Here is a 15,463-nt window from a genome sequence, read left to right as displayed (position 1 = left end):
TTTCAGGCCGTGACTCCCAAAATAATCATATATTAACTTTGGACCCCCCACCCTGACGAGCACTAAGAGTTGAGGCATAACATTTTGTATAACACGGTTCTATTGTGAAAATAGCAGATATACATGCTCACAGCGCCTCGGGCTGCGAGGCGTTGTGAGCATGTAGAGCGGCTATTTTCAAATCTCTGCCTCTAATATTTGACAATTTGGCCAATGTATTTTTTTTAATGTATTTAGAAATGTGCCGATACCTCTATACACTTAAATTTCATGTTGCTTTGTTTACTGATGAGTGAGGAAAATAATGTTGCACATTAGGTTAATCATCTGGGGACCCCCCAAAATAATTTGGGGAACCCGACCCACAGGTTTAGAACCACTGCTCTAAATGTTGGTGGAGAACTTGTCCGCCACCCTTTCTGTCTCACTCACTTTCTGTTGTATTTGCCTTATGTCTATCCATCTGCCTTGTTGTTTGTTGACCTGTCCGTCTGCTTTTCCTGCTATCTATTCAATGATATGTCCATCTCCTTCAGGCCAGTGGCAACCTGTAGCAGAATGATGTCACTCACACTTCCACGCTCTCTCATGCCCCCTGCAGGCAAACCTTTTGTTGTCTCCACCAGCCGAAGGCTTGGGGGAGAGTATGTTTTCCCCTTCGTCCGTCCGTGTGTGCGTGCGTCCGTCCGTGCGTCCGTCCGTCCGTCCGTCCGTCCGTGTGTCCTCGCAGTTTGTGTGCAGCTAATCTCAGTCACCGCTGGCCCGGTCGCTGCCAAAGTGAGCACACACATTCCCTGGATGCCAATCTAGAACCTCTGCCCTAAATGTTTCAAATGGGCCTTTTCTAGCGCCACCTAGTGGCCGATGTTCGCAAAACACATTTCTGTGCACTACTCTTACAGATTTTGTCCAAAAATCCTACAAATCGGTAGGCAGTATCTCGACAGTCATGTGATCGACGCAGATCTGTCCGCTTTTGCATATTCCTTCCTAATTGGCTAAGATTGGCTTCCAAAGTTTGTAGGATTGAGCCGTTTTGAACAAAATGCCTCAAATCCCAAACGCAAAGTGCAATTATCAAGAAATCGCGCACACACGTTCCCACTAGGCCGAGGAAGAAATGCCACTTAATTTCTTTTAAATCAGCCTCATGGTGGCGCTATAACAGGCCGATTTGTGGTTTTACCTATAACTCCACCGATCAGTTTCAAACTTTGTAAGCGCACTCCCTAGAGACTAAGGATAAACCTTTGCCCTGCATTTTTCACATCAGCCTTTTATAGCGCCACCTTTGGGCCGACTTATGTAAAACACATTTTTGGATATTACTCCTTGAGATTTTATCCAAAAATCACGCAAATCGGTACACAGTATCTCTATAGTCATGTGATCAAGTCAGATCCGTCTGATATTTCATATTCCATCCTGATTGGCTAATATTAGCTTCCAAAGTTTGCAGGATTGCTCAGTTTTTGAACAAAATGCTTCAAATCATCAACGCAGCTTGCGATTACCGTGAAATTTGCCACATATATTCCCACTAGGTCAAGGAACAAATGCTACCTTTTTTCACATTGGCCTGTTATAGCGCCACCAGCAGGTAGAGTTTAGCAAAACACATTTTTGGAACACAATGCTTCAAATCATGCATGCAGTGTCCGATTTCCATGAAAGATCTATGGTGAAGAACATATGCCACCCTTTTTACATTGGCCTATTATACAGTAGCACCACCAGGACACACGGCCTGGTGGAGACCTGTGCTCGGAAGAGCACTGCTTCTAGTTTTGTTTTGTTTTTCTCTGTGATTTTTATTACCTGATATGAAACCTGTTGACCGTCGGATCTCTTAGCCAGTGGTGTAAAGTAACCAAGTACATTTACTTGAGTACTCTACTTAAGTACAATTTGGAGGTATTTGTACTTTGCTTGAGTATTTCCAATTTCCAATATTTTTACTTCTACTCCACTATAAGCCTATCTCCGATCCAACTATTGTACTTTTACTCCACAACATTTATTTGAAAACTTTAGTTACTAGTTACTTTGCAGATGTTGATTATTATCACTAAACATATGTTAACCACTTTAGCCCTATTTAATACCTGTGTGTGTGTGTGTGTGTGTGTGTGTGTGTGTGTGTGTGTGTGTGTGTGTGTGTGTGTGTCTGTGTGTGTGTGTGTGTGTGTGTGTGTGTGTGTGTGTGTGTGTGTGTGTGTGTGAGTGTGTACACACGTGTGGGTCAGAGATGGGAGATACATTTAATGTGAAGCGCATTGAGATTGCACAAGCATGACATGGGCTGTACAAATAAGATTTACTTGAATTAATTCCATCATAGCTGGTAATGGGGTGGTATTGCTTTTTGTGTTCTCAGGTTATGAAAATGATGGGACTGAACAACGCGGTGCACTGGGTGGCCTGGTTCATCACAGGCTTTGTTCAGCTGTCCATCTCTGTCACGGCTCTGACGGCCATCTTGAAGTACGGCAGGGTGCTGTTCCACAGTGACCCCTTCATCATCTGGCTCTTCCTCACTATCTACGCCGTCGCAACCATCATGTTCTGGTGAGCACTGCTACCAGCACCACTCTCTTCTGCTCTGAATGAATCAAATACAGTATATTTCATCTGTTGCCCTTCAATGATGTACATAGTTGGTATGACATGTTTAGCTTATTGACCGTGGCTCACCATATACGTAAGAGTACTGCTACTGTTTGTTTGGTCTTTGAGGAAGCCAATGATTTCCATTAATTGTGGGCTCGCTGAAAGCGAAACCAGTATGTTCTCCAGAATCTTTATATATTATTGTTATTCTCCTCTAAACTGGCTGACAGTACAAAGGCAGGGCCTTTAGCCAATGAGGGAGTAGCGTTCTTGGTGACATCACCACCAATGTGACCTGATATAAATAACGACACCCACATGAAATCTATTGTAGTTTTTGAAATATTTAACTTTAAGCAACCAATGCATTTCCAATGGGAAATTAGTCTGGAAAGAGAGGAAGAGAGACCCATTCAATCCCTCATATACTGAGGGATTGAATGTAGGAGTCTCAGAAGTAATGTTGGAGTGCCCGTTGGGTAGATCTTTATGCCCATACATGGTGTTCCAGGCGAGCCCACTGTTTTGTAGGAACGGTATTTCTAGTTTCAGTATGATTTGAAAGAAATAATTCGAGATAGGTAAATCCAGGACAGAACAGCATCTGATCCTTTCTCCTGTGTCTCCCCTGCACTGTGCTCTTTCTAGCTTTCGGTCCCAATAAAGCAAGATAACAATGTGTGTCCTTATATAGTGTGGTAGTGCAGTATGACTGCAGCAACATGTACCCATTCCTGGCAAATTAAACCCCGCTACATCCACACTCTTGTGTGTGTTTCTTACCATGACCTCCCGCTCAACTCCTTTTATGTTTCAATAAAAAGAAACGCTGGTGAGGATCATGGACTACCCACTTTTCTTTTAATTAAAAACAAAGAAAATAAAAAATAAAAAGATGAAATGAAACAAGATTTATATCCTGTTGTTTTCAGTTTCCTGGTGTCAGTGATTTACTCTAAAGCAAAACTGGCGTCAGCCTGCGGGGGAATCATCTACTTCCTGAGCTACGTACCTTACATGTACGTGGCCATCAGAGAGGAGGTGGCACATGACAAGATCACTGCCTTTGAGAAGTGCATCGCTGTAAGATCTTTTGCCTTCTATCTCATCACCGTTTTAATGTTTCACTTAACCTCCTCAGGAAAAAGCTCACCCGCCTACTGATGTCTCCCTGCTTTCCCTGTCTCTTCCAGTCTCTGATGTCCACCACGGCCTTCGGCCTGGGGTCCAAATACTTTGCCCTGTATGAGGTGGCTGGGGTGGGCATCCAGTGGCGCACCATCAGCCAGTCACCTGTCGAGGGCGATGACTTTAACCTGGGGCTGTCCATGATGATGCTCATCATCGATGCCAGTGTCTATGGAGTGCTCACCTGGTACATAGAGGCCGTGCATCCAGGCGAGTGGTGTCTTCAGGATTGTCATTTTGTCCATGGTTCAATTTGTGATTTGTTACTTTTTGAGCGGTGCTCCTGGAAGGAGCTAAGCTCCAACATTCGGCTTTGTCTGGGACATGAAGCGTGGCCTACATCTTAGCACAAAGTGTTAAAGTTTGTTGTGCGCCCACTAAATGTTCGGGCTCTGAAGCGTGGCCTACATCTGGCCTACATCTTGGCACAAAGCGCTCAAAGTCTGTTTTACGCCCATTGGCCAAGTTCTGCGGGACGCTTAGTAGTGAAATTAACTAGCACCACTCACTTCACACTAGGTGTGATTTTTAATTAAATTTGTTATATTTGTGAATTGAACTGAACAGTCATTATCAAAGTAAAAAATGCTCATTTGTTCCCTGCTCTCCCACAGGCATGTATGGGCTACCCCGCCCCTGGTACTTCCCCCTACAGAAGTCCTATTGGCTGGGCAGTGGTCGGGTGGAGACCTGGGATTGGCCATGGTGTGGAGGCGGAGCTGCCAGGCTGAGTGTGATGGAGGAGGACCAGGCGTGTGCCATGGAACACAGACGTTCAGGTAGTGAGAAACGATGGTTTGGACAAAAAGTTATTCGTGACACTTTCCGGTGATGTTCCTCGCTATACAGTATGAGACTGTGAACACAGTCAGCGCACAATAAATGTCCTTAAATTTACCTATGTCCGTGGAGAGGTAAATAAAGGACATTTATTGTATACTGGCTGTTTTCTCAGTTTCATGATATTGTTGAGCCGTGCACCTTCAGACTTTTGTTTAATCTGGGGTGTTGTGGGCATTCAGTGCTTCCTCTCAATAGATAGAGAGCCTCTGGAGCCTCTTCCGTAACAGCCACATCAGGCTCATTTTGGTAGTTACCTCTGAGCTTTCAGCCTCTTCGAGTAATAACATGGCTCGCTGACCTCGGCTGTCCACCTTTTCTAAACGGTAAATGGTGCATTTACATAGTGCCTTTCTCCAAAGTGCTTTACAATGTGCATTACATTCAGACATTCACATACGAGGCAACCACGTAAGGCACCAAACTGCTCATCAGGAACAGTTAAGGGGTTAAGGGCCTTCTCAAGGACACTTCGACACAAAACCTGGAGGAGCCATGGATCAAACGTTCTGATTCCAAGACGGCTGCTCTACCTCCTGAGCCAGTGCCTTGGAACTATTTGATCAGAATCACGTGTATTCTCATATACCGTATATGCTAGGAACTTGACGTGGTTTACATAGGCACAGTATACAGTACTTACAGAACATCAACAGACACGTTGATTTATTTACAGACAGACACTATTTATTTCTTACACAAATGTGAATGCTGCTGTTGATATCAGTACTACGGTCAGCAGATCTCCCCATTCCTCCATGGAACAATCCTCATCTTTATCTAACAATAAAACCATGTTTCCCAAATGGTGTGCAGCATGGGTTGTGCACACATTATTATTCCAATGTATAATGACAATAATAAAGAATTGTGAATTATTTTTATAGTTCTTTGTGCGCTCTCATTTCCCAAATACAGCGGCAAATGTCTGATGTTGTGTGTACCTTTCTCTTCTTGGCCCCCACACAGAGGAAATGCGTGGTATTGAGGAGGAGCCCAGCCATCTGCCCCTGGTGGTGTGCATAGACAAACTGACCAAAGTATACAAGACTGGCACCAAGCTGGCCCTCAACAATCTCAGCCTCAACCTCCACGAGAATCAAGTGGTGTCTTTCCTTGGACACAACGGGGCTGGCAAGACCACTACCATGTGAGGGACAGAAATATGTGTGCATGTTTCTCCATACTGTATGTCAGGGTTCCCCAATTAGTTTTCCCCATGGGCCGAATTATGTCTAGGGTACCAAGCCGAGGGCCACAGCATTGCAGGGGGGGGACGGTGGCGTTCCCGCTACTCCAGCGACAGTTCAGATATCGTCGTTGTCGGGTGAAAATCTTGTATGTCCAAAACCGTTCGTTTTGAATTTATAATTTTTGAAATGATTAAAACTAGTGAAAACAGCAGATCTACAAGCACACAACGCCTCGCACCTTGTGCGACGGCCTTGTATGATTTGCGAAAGAACGTACAAATTTGGAGATACAAGATTTCCACCCGACAACGACGATATACTAGTGTTGTTGCTGCTCTTGTACCACCATTATTACTGGGGTTGGTGGGGGCCAGACAGTAGCCCCCCGCGGGCCGCAAATGGCCCGCGGGCCGCCTATTGGGGAACCCTGCTGTATGTGTAGGCTTGCGTAGCACAGTAGGGGTGATAGTGCATGCACATACCCGCTCTAGCCCTGGTGCTGGACAAACGGCAACACAAGAAGAAAGTAGAGTCCGCAACACTGGGTCGTACTCAGCTCCACATGTCTTTCTTGAAGAAGATCCAACCGGATCGAAACGTTGAAGCAATACAAACCTGTGGAGCTGATAGAAACCAGTGTTGCTGACTCTATTTTCTTCTTGTGTAGCACAGTAGACAGACTAGACACACCTGAATATCAGAAGCCTGAAGGGGGTTCCCCTTTGGCTGAGCAGTAGATGTTTGTTTTCCTACACGGGAAAATGTCTGAATCCATTTGGTTACACTGGGGTCTCGTCCAACATCGGGTTTCTCAGTGGAGACTGGAGAGTGGAGACTGGCTCCACAGTGGGTGGATGTAGCAGAGGAGGGCAGCCTGAAGATCATAGTCATAACATCTTCCTTTGCCAATGAGGGATTCCCCTTTGGATGAGCAGTGGATATTTGATTCCCTTTGTATTTTTGTCTTCATTAAATAGAACTGAACTGTTATCAACAGTAGGACATCTGAGAGGGAGGCAGTGTAGAGGAAGCACAGGAGACAAGGCTCTGACAGCATTTGATCCTGGCAGGATAAGGAGTGGTTCCAGAGATGGTATCTCTCAACCAATCACTGGGCACACAGACAAAGCCTTCTAGTAATCTAGTAATCATTTGGCAGTGGCACAGACCTGCTTTTGAAAGAACTGAGGATGTTTTTTATGTTGGTGATATGCATGGGTTTTGGTGCTTGCACTGTACTTCAGTGAGCTTGTGCAATGTATTGGGAAGCAGCTCAGTTTGGAAATGATTCAATTATTATATCATTAATCTCACTGTCATATTAATAATCACGAGTGAGCTGACGTACCGGTAGCTACGCCAATCACAGTTCACCTTGCACTGCTAAGCTCACTTTAGCTCTTTGGCATGTCATTGCTGCTTGGTTCACAAACTGCACAGCTAGTAACTTGCTATCCATTGCAACAGATTGCCATTATTAGACCCTGTCTTGTTTTATTACATCAGTTGGCTAATTTAATTCTCATGGTGTCCCAGTTCTAAATTACTCTCAGATTAGACCAGCTAGAATGAAAAACGGCAGTATTCTGGATTCCCAGCACCAGAGTTAACACTTCCGATGCCAATTACGTCCAGGAACATGATAGGAATTACGTCGCCACGGCCCCGTTATCACGTCCAGGGACGTGTTACCTGGCAAACAGGTGCAGCTCCTATTCATTGCTGCTGCAAAGAAATGGCTTTATCTAGGAAACTACTTAAAAAAAAAAAAACGCTTTGATCGCCGAGAAACGGCGACACTGGGCCGCGACGGTCGGCCGCGGTTAGAATTTTTCATTTCCGTGTTAAAGTAAACACCCCGGTCTACATCCGGAGTTAGAGAATTTCCACTACATGGACACGATCGTGGCTTCCGGGGCTCTTCAAAATAAAGCGCAGTGAATGGCGGCACTTTGTATCCAAATAATTACAAAAATAATGGCATTCCAAGTGTTACAGTAAGTACCATGCACTCACTTAGTTGAAACTACCTGGTGTAATGTCTTTACAATGCCCATAATGTTGTTGTGCTGTTCACTTACTCAGAATAGCACAGAATGCATTCATAACATATGATTTCAATGAACAACAACAACAAAAAGCCATTGTTTTCATCATCCATTACTTTCTCTCAGACCCATTGATAGAGAGAGTTACGACACTTAGGTCGACTCCCATTGTAAGCGTGGAAAGCATAGTGGAAAGCTAGCTTAGCCTAGCTTACTGGAGCCTGTTCTCATTCTTAGCGAGCCTTTGCTGCTCTTCAGCCTCGTCCGTCCCCATTAAAACCGGGGCATTTTCACTCGCGTGGAAGTAGACTAAATCACGTCTTTTCCACCCTTTTTAAGGCATTCACAGGCCTCTCCAAGGTAGACAACATTACTAAAAGGTTGAAAAAGACGTTATTTAGTCTATTTACCAGCGAGTGAAAATGCCTCGGTTATAATGGGGGCGGACGGGGCTGAAGAGCAGCAGAGGCTTGCTAAGAATGAGAACAGGCTCCATGCGAAGCCACTAACGGTCTGCGGCGAGATCAAAGCGTGTCGCCACTCTGCTTACACTGCTCTGCTTTCTCTCATATCCCTGGCCTGTCATAGGTCGATTTTGACAGGTCTGTTCCCGCCCACCTCTGGCTCTGCAACCATATATGGTCACGACATCCGCACAGAGATGGAGCGTATTCGTCAGAACCTGGGCATGTGTCCACAGCACAATGTGCTGTTTGACAAGCTCAGTGTGGAGGAGCACCTGTGGTTCTACTCCAGACTGAAAGGCATGGCTGAGGAAGACATACGCAAGGAGATGGACAAGTGAGTGTGTCTACAATATCTAGTTTGATACTACAGGGGTCTTCAACGTTTTCAGGCCAAGGACCCCTTAGTTGAGAGAGAGATGAAGCAGGGACCCTCCCGACCTTATCATCGATTCCGTATAGTTTCATTGTTTGACAGCACAATCGTCAGTGTATTTTGGATTCGTGTCAATTTGTGTTTTCAGATATTTAACCACTTGAACCAGTCAATAATTAATAAACTTGACCTTTCACTCTGTACATGGTTTGCTCTTTTTCCCCTCTACACCAAAGCTCTTTGCCAAAAATAGCCGATCTACAAGCTCACAACACCTCGCGTGCCTCTATCCCTGAAAGATTTGGAGGACCATGTTATACTATCATAGTAATATTAATGGGACAATTTTCAACATTATCTCTATATCGTTGCTGTCAGGCAGATAACGGCCTATCAGATTGGCCTGTTATAGCGCCACCATGAGTCTGATTTTTGCAAAACCATTTTTTTGCTACCACACCTACAGATTCTGTCCAAACCTCAGGCAAATTGGCACACATTATTGGCCCTGCCTTACCCCTTATCCCTAAACTATTTTGACATTTAAAAAAAAATATTTCAAATAGCTGATCTACAAACTCACAACGTGTCGACATAGATCGGCTATTTGAAGTATTTTACAATGTTTTTCAAAATAGTAAAAAGGGCAAAGAAGTTTAGGGATACAGGGTAAGGCATGGACAAAAATATAGCTCTATGTCTGTAGCCATGTGATCAAGTCATATTGTATTTCTTCTATAAATAAAATTTGCCTCGCATCCAGGATGATCGAGGACCTGGAGCTGTCCAACAAGCGCCACAGCCTGGTGCAGACTCTGTCCGGGGGGATGAAGAGGAAGCTGTCCGTGGCCATAGCCTTCGTCGGGGGATCCAGAGCGGTCATCCTGGACGAGCCCACAGCCGGAGTCGACCCGTACGCTCGCAGGGCCATCTGGGACCTCATCCTAAAGTACAAGCAGGGTGAGCTGGAGGGGCTGGATGTGCCCAGAGTCTATCCTCCTTGTGCTCTCCTCTAGTAACTATTTAAAAACAATGTGAAGGCCTCTGCAAAACAGGGTCCTGTTTGGAGTCAAAGTTACAGTAGTTAGATAGATAGAAAACTTTATTATAGTGTCACTCCTCAGACCATACAATTTAAAAACAAGCAGCATATTTCATATAACAGTTTGAGGACCACTCACTAGGAGTTGTGAGACACCTTTAAGTTGACAAAATAAGTTAAAAAAACGTACATTAAAGTACCAACATATAAAAACAGTTACACATTTAAAAAAACTAAAGAATCAAACAATACAAAAATAGAAATAAAAATACAAATACACAGAAAAAGCAAAATAAACAGTGGGGCAGTTTATGAACCCGTACTGAGAAAAACTAATCTTCTTTTTAAGATGAGATGGCAGGCTTTGGCACATTCGGTTACATAGTGTTTACCAGCTAAAATTAGATTCAGTTTATTATTATCATCCTGCTCATTAAAAAGTTCAACCTCTTGTGATAACGAACGGAATAGTTGAGAACGAATGTCCTTATAAAGATCACAGTGTAATAGGACATGGGCCTCGGATTCAATAGAACCGCTATTGCATAGTGTACAAAAACGGCTATCTGCTGGAGTGTTTTGCCCGTTTCCAAAACTAAAGGAGCCACTCCACATCTGAACTTGGCAAACGCGCTCCTGTGCTGCCTGGACATAATACTTTGTACATACGATTCAGTTTCAAATCTGTTCTTAAAGCGACAGTAGGTACGCAGTTTATTTCCTTCTGGCTTATTAATTAGCTGAAGCCACTTCTCCTCATCTGCCACTGCAACAGCCTGATACAGTTGTGAAGAAAGACAAAGTGGGGTGGAATGTTAGCCGTAGTGGTTAGAGTGATATGGTGACAGCATAGCATATCGTCTATTAATGCAATGAATGTGCGTGTGTGTGTGTGTGTGTGTGTGTGTGCGTGTGCGTGTGCGTGTGCGTGTGCGTGTGCGTGTGCGTGTGTGTGTGTGTGTGTGTGTGTTTGTCCACTGTGTTTCAGGCCGTACCATTCTCCTGTCCACCCACCACATGGATGAAGCTGACCTGTTAGGAGATCGTATTGCCATCATCTCCCACGGTAAACTGAAATGCTGCGGCTCGCCGCTTTTCCTCAAGAGCACCTATGGAGATGGATACAAACTCACTCTGGTCAAAAAACAGAGTGAGGGCAGAGGTATGTGGCACGCGCGCGTGTGTGTGTCGCTGTGTGCATGTGCTTGTGTGTGTGTGTGTGTGTTTCTCTCTGTCCCGTTTTCTAAAGCCGAGCAGCTGCCTCAAAACTCTCCTCAATTTGTCTCTGCGTTTTGGTTTTTTTTTGCCTTTGAGCCGTTTGTTTGGCACTGTCGGGTTGTTGTTTTCCTCCCCAGGTCTCTAACTCCCCTCTCTCATTCCCCACTTCTCTCCCCTTGTCATTGTCCTCTCCTCTCCTCTCCTCATCCATTCATCACACGGTGCCTGGCGGGCCCTTCAGACCAGGGCACGGAGGAGCTGCAGCCTCCCTCCACGCTCTCTCCGTCCTCCTCGCTCTCTCCCTGCTCGGAGGCGCGGGTGACGCAGTTCATCCGGCAGTTCGTGGCGTCCTGTCTGCTGGTGTCCCACTCCAACACGGAGCTGTCCTACGTGCTCCCCTCCGAGGCGGTCAAGAAGGGCTGCTTCGAGAGGCTTTTTCAGGTATGTGAACGGAGTAGTGCACAGCTTCAGTCAATCCCATTTGCCAGGATGGCTATATCTGGGTGGGGGGGAGGTGATGAGAAACACTGGTCCTATGCCGCCGTTTGACCTGTGCTTGCCTTTGCGAAAGGCATTTGACTCCTAGTGGTGTCAAGTGTGTCCTGCCTGGCTGAAAGAGAGGTGATACGCTTCTGTTTTGTGGTCCCTCTTCCACCATGGCAGTATGTCCTTAATATCTATTAGTAGTCATTCTTGGTCTAGGCCTCTATTGATTAGTAAAGGTGGCTTGTGTGATTGGTACAAGCCTCTGCTTTTTAATGGTTTGCCCGTTGTTTTTTTATTTTATGTTGACGCACTGTTATGTCTGCTCACGTAGGCCCTAGAGCAGAGCTTGGACAGCCTGGCCCTGACCAGCTTTGGTGTGATGGACACTACGCTGGAGGAGGTCTTCCTCAAAGTCTCTGAGGAGGACCAGTCCCAGGATAACAGTGATGCTGGTGAGATGAGATCCCCCAACACACACACACAATACAATGCCTAACTATCTGACACTACCCCCCGCCACATCCATAAGGTTTGTGGGGGTTCATAAATTAGTCATGACACACAATCAGAATGGATTCCTGCTGGATGTGCATTGTCTGAGTTAGTGCTGACGCTGAACTTCTTTTTAACAAGTTCTTCATCTTTGCTCTCAGTTAACATGCTAATGAGCTCTATCTCTTTCTTTCTCCCTGTCTCTCTCTTTCTCTCTCTCTCTCTCTTGGTCTGTCCTACTGTAACATCTTTTTATCTCTCACTCTCTCTCTCTCTCTGTTTCTCTCGTCCCTCCAGGATCAGATATGAAGGATTCCCCGGGAGGCAGTTCGACGGGGAAGCCCACAGTGGTGACGGGGCCAGGGGTTCTCGGCTCCCCGCAGGGCAGTGAAAGCGTGCCAGCAGCGCTGCCCCAGGGACGCGAGAGACCGGAGGTGGAGCTCAGTAACCTGGTGATGTGCTCCAGGTTGAGCCAGAGCCAGTCGTCCCTGAAATCCTCCTCGTCCATTGGGTCGGTGAGAGGCGACGAGGGAGGACTCTACACCGACTTCTATGGAGACTACTGTCCCCTCTTTGAGAATGGGCTGGAGTCCGACACTGCCAGCCTTAGGGGTGAGAGACAGAAAGACAGTGTGAGAGAGAGAGAGAGAGAGAGAGAGAGAGAGAGAGAGAGAGGGAGAGGGAGAGGGAGGGAGGGAGGGAGGGAGGGAGAGGCAGACAGACATACAAAGATATGGCAGTGCCGTCTCAGCTGGCTGTTGACTTTTAAATAATTGTCTCTTAGGAGCATACTGTGATGATTAAGACAGCTGACACGTTGCATGTTTTTTTCTCCTGTATTTTGCCGATATTTCATTCTCACACTGCCACTTCTCACGATAAAGTGACATTTTACATTTATTACACTTTTGCTTATTGGGTGCTTACACAGCGATTACAACCAATCAGTAATGTACTTTCTGCACAGCATGTTTCTGCACAGGTCTCCACCAGGCCAGGCGTCCTGGTGGTGCTGCTGTATAATAGGCCAATGTAAAAAGGGTGGCATATGTTCTTCACCTTAGACCTTTCATGGCAATTGGACGCTGCATGCATGATTTGAAGCATTGTGTTCCAAAAATGTGTTTTGCTAAAGTCTACCTGCTGGTGGCGCTATAACAGGCCAATGTGAAAAGGGTAGCATTTGTTCCTTGACATAGTGGGAATATGTGTGGCAAATGTCACGGTAATCGCAAGCTAAGTTAATGATTTGAGGCATTTTGTTAAAAAATGGAACAATCCTGCAAACATTGGAAGCTAATATTAGCCAATCAGGATGGAATATGAAATATCAGACGGATCAGACTTGATCACATGACTATAGAGATACTGTGTACTGATTTGTGTTATTTTTGGAGGAAATCTGAAGGAGTAATATCCAAAAATGTGTTTTACATAAGTCGGCCAAAAGGTGGCGCTATAAAAAGCTGATGTGAAAAATGCAGGGAAAGGGTTTTTCCTTGGCCTCTAGGGAGTGCGCTTACAAAGTTTGAAACTGATCGGTGGAGTTATAGGTAAAACCACAAAACGGCCCGTTATAGCGCCACCATGAGGCTGATTTCAAAAATTTGAATTGGCATTTCTTCCTCGATCTAGTGGGAACGTGTGTGTGCGATTTCATGATAATTGCACTTTGCGTTTGGGATTTGAGGCATTTTGTTCAAAACGGCTCAATCCTACAAACTTTGGAAGCCAATATTAGCCAATCAGGATGGAATATGCAAAATCGGACAGATCCGTGTTGATCACATGACTGTCGAGATACTGCCTACCGATTTGTAGGATTTTTTGACAAAATCTGTAAGAGTAGTGCACAGAAATATGTTTTGCGAACATCGGCCACTAGTTGGCGCTAGAAAAGGCCCATTTGAAAAATTTAGGGCAGAGGTTTTAGATTGGCATCCAGGGAATGTGTGTGCTCACTTTGGCAGTGACCGGGCTAACAGCAACTGAGATTAGGTGCACACAAACTGCGAGGACACACACACGGACGGACGCACGGACACACGGACGGACGAAGGGGAAAACATACTCTCCCCCATGCCTTCGGCTGGTGGAGACAATTAGATTGAGTTACAACAAACAAACAACAACAAATATTTTCAATTCAAATACATACATAAATACAGCTGTTGAGTGATAGAAACAAGCAGGCAACAAAGTATCTGTTTTTCTAACATTTTGTTAATATTGCTAATAATTATTGATACAGTTAATGGTTCTCCTGGTGTATTCTTATTGAGGCTCCATTCACACATCTCTGGTCACGCCCCTAGGTGATGCAGAGAACCCCTCATCCACGGAGCCTGAGGTGCTGGAAGGTCAGGGCAGCTTTAAGCTGGAGGGCTGGTGGCTGCGACTGCGTCAGTTCCACGGCCTCATCGTCAAACGCTTCCACTGTGCCAAGAGGAACACCAAGGGCCTCTTCTCTCAGATCCTCCTGCCCGCCTTCTTCGTCTGCGTCGCCATGACTGTAGCTCTGTCTGTACCTGCGATAGGTAAGAAGCCAGTGTGACAATGTTATAAGGCGACTTAAGAGTCTTTAGCGCTAAAGATCTGAGGCTGCGGTCGTGCTAGCAGCCTCTAGTCTGTGTTGATTCTTACACCTAATTGGAATTGGCATTAAGCACTTCAGCCCTATTTTATACCTAGGCTATTTGAAATCTATCTACAAGCTCCCAACGCATTGCGGGCTTGTAGATCTGCTATTTTCAAACTGTTTGTACATTATTTTTGGTACTTTAAGTGCACTATGATAACAATACTTTTGTAATCTTCAACTGACAAACCGACAGCCATCCTTATAGTCCTGGTGGACCTGCAACTTTTATCCTCTTCTGTTCTGCAGGAGATCTTCCACCGCTGATCTTGTCCCCATCTCAATATCGTAACTACACCCAACCCAGAGGCAACTTTATTCCTTACGCCAATGAGGACAGACAGATGTACAGGTCAGATGCCCTGAAAAGCTAATTAATTTCATGTAAAAATGTATGTACCGGTATCACTTAAAGGTGTATTCAGTGATAATGAAAGTGGCCGGGGGTCATCTTTTCCCTTACTGGCCTTACAGCGTGGAAATGTTTAGTTTTTTATAGATTTTTTACACCATTATAATTTTCTCGTTTTGATCATCAGACCCAATCACTAAATATCGGTAGGCCTACGTCTCCAGCTTCAGGATATGTATGATACTGATTTACTACGAGACTGTGGCATTTTATGAGTTCAGTAGTTTACAATCTAGGCATTTAGCAGACGTTCTTAATTCAGAGCGACTGTGGTTCTCAAAACTTTTATTTTGACCATCATAACTAAACATCATAACATAACTCTACCCTGATTGGTCGAGGACTGGCTGGCCACCTCTGAAAACTGAATCTAGCTATGCTCGTAACACGGGCCATGGTGGAGGTCCTTATATGGTCAGCACACATTCTAGTGAGGAGAATGAATGAAAATGTACC

General features: G+C 45.1%; 1 protein-coding gene across 1 annotated transcript in view; it reads left to right on the top strand.

The window, feature by feature from the left end:
- abca2 (ATP-binding cassette, sub-family A (ABC1), member 2) overlaps positions 1 to 15,463 on the top strand; it is a 113,687-nt gene that overhangs the window by 76,795 nt on the left and 21,429 nt on the right. Inside the window, exons 17-29 of the mRNA XM_080739088.1 lie at positions 2,378 to 2,568; positions 3,543 to 3,693; positions 3,804 to 4,008; positions 4,413 to 4,577; positions 5,608 to 5,788; positions 8,468 to 8,680; positions 9,483 to 9,679; positions 10,750 to 10,940; positions 11,244 to 11,420; positions 11,797 to 11,917; positions 12,261 to 12,569; positions 14,273 to 14,494; positions 14,845 to 14,947. Of these exons, the coding sequence (XP_080595214.1) occupies positions 2,378 to 2,568; positions 3,543 to 3,693; positions 3,804 to 4,008; positions 4,413 to 4,577; positions 5,608 to 5,788; positions 8,468 to 8,680; positions 9,483 to 9,679; positions 10,750 to 10,940; positions 11,244 to 11,420; positions 11,797 to 11,917; positions 12,261 to 12,569; positions 14,273 to 14,494; positions 14,845 to 14,947 (2,426 nt within the window). The remainder of the gene's footprint in view (positions 1 to 2,377; positions 2,569 to 3,542; positions 3,694 to 3,803; positions 4,009 to 4,412; positions 4,578 to 5,607; positions 5,789 to 8,467; positions 8,681 to 9,482; positions 9,680 to 10,749; positions 10,941 to 11,243; positions 11,421 to 11,796; positions 11,918 to 12,260; positions 12,570 to 14,272; positions 14,495 to 14,844; positions 14,948 to 15,463) is intronic.

This window comes from Nannobrachium achirus, assembly GCF_963921795.1.
Source record: "Nannobrachium achirus genome assembly, chromosome: 12".
In the NCBI taxonomy this organism is placed as follows: Eukaryota; Metazoa; Chordata; class Actinopteri; order Myctophiformes; family Myctophidae; genus Nannobrachium; species Nannobrachium achirus.
The sequence above is the reverse complement of the archived record's forward strand: the minus strand, read 5'-3'. Positions and strand labels throughout refer to the sequence as shown.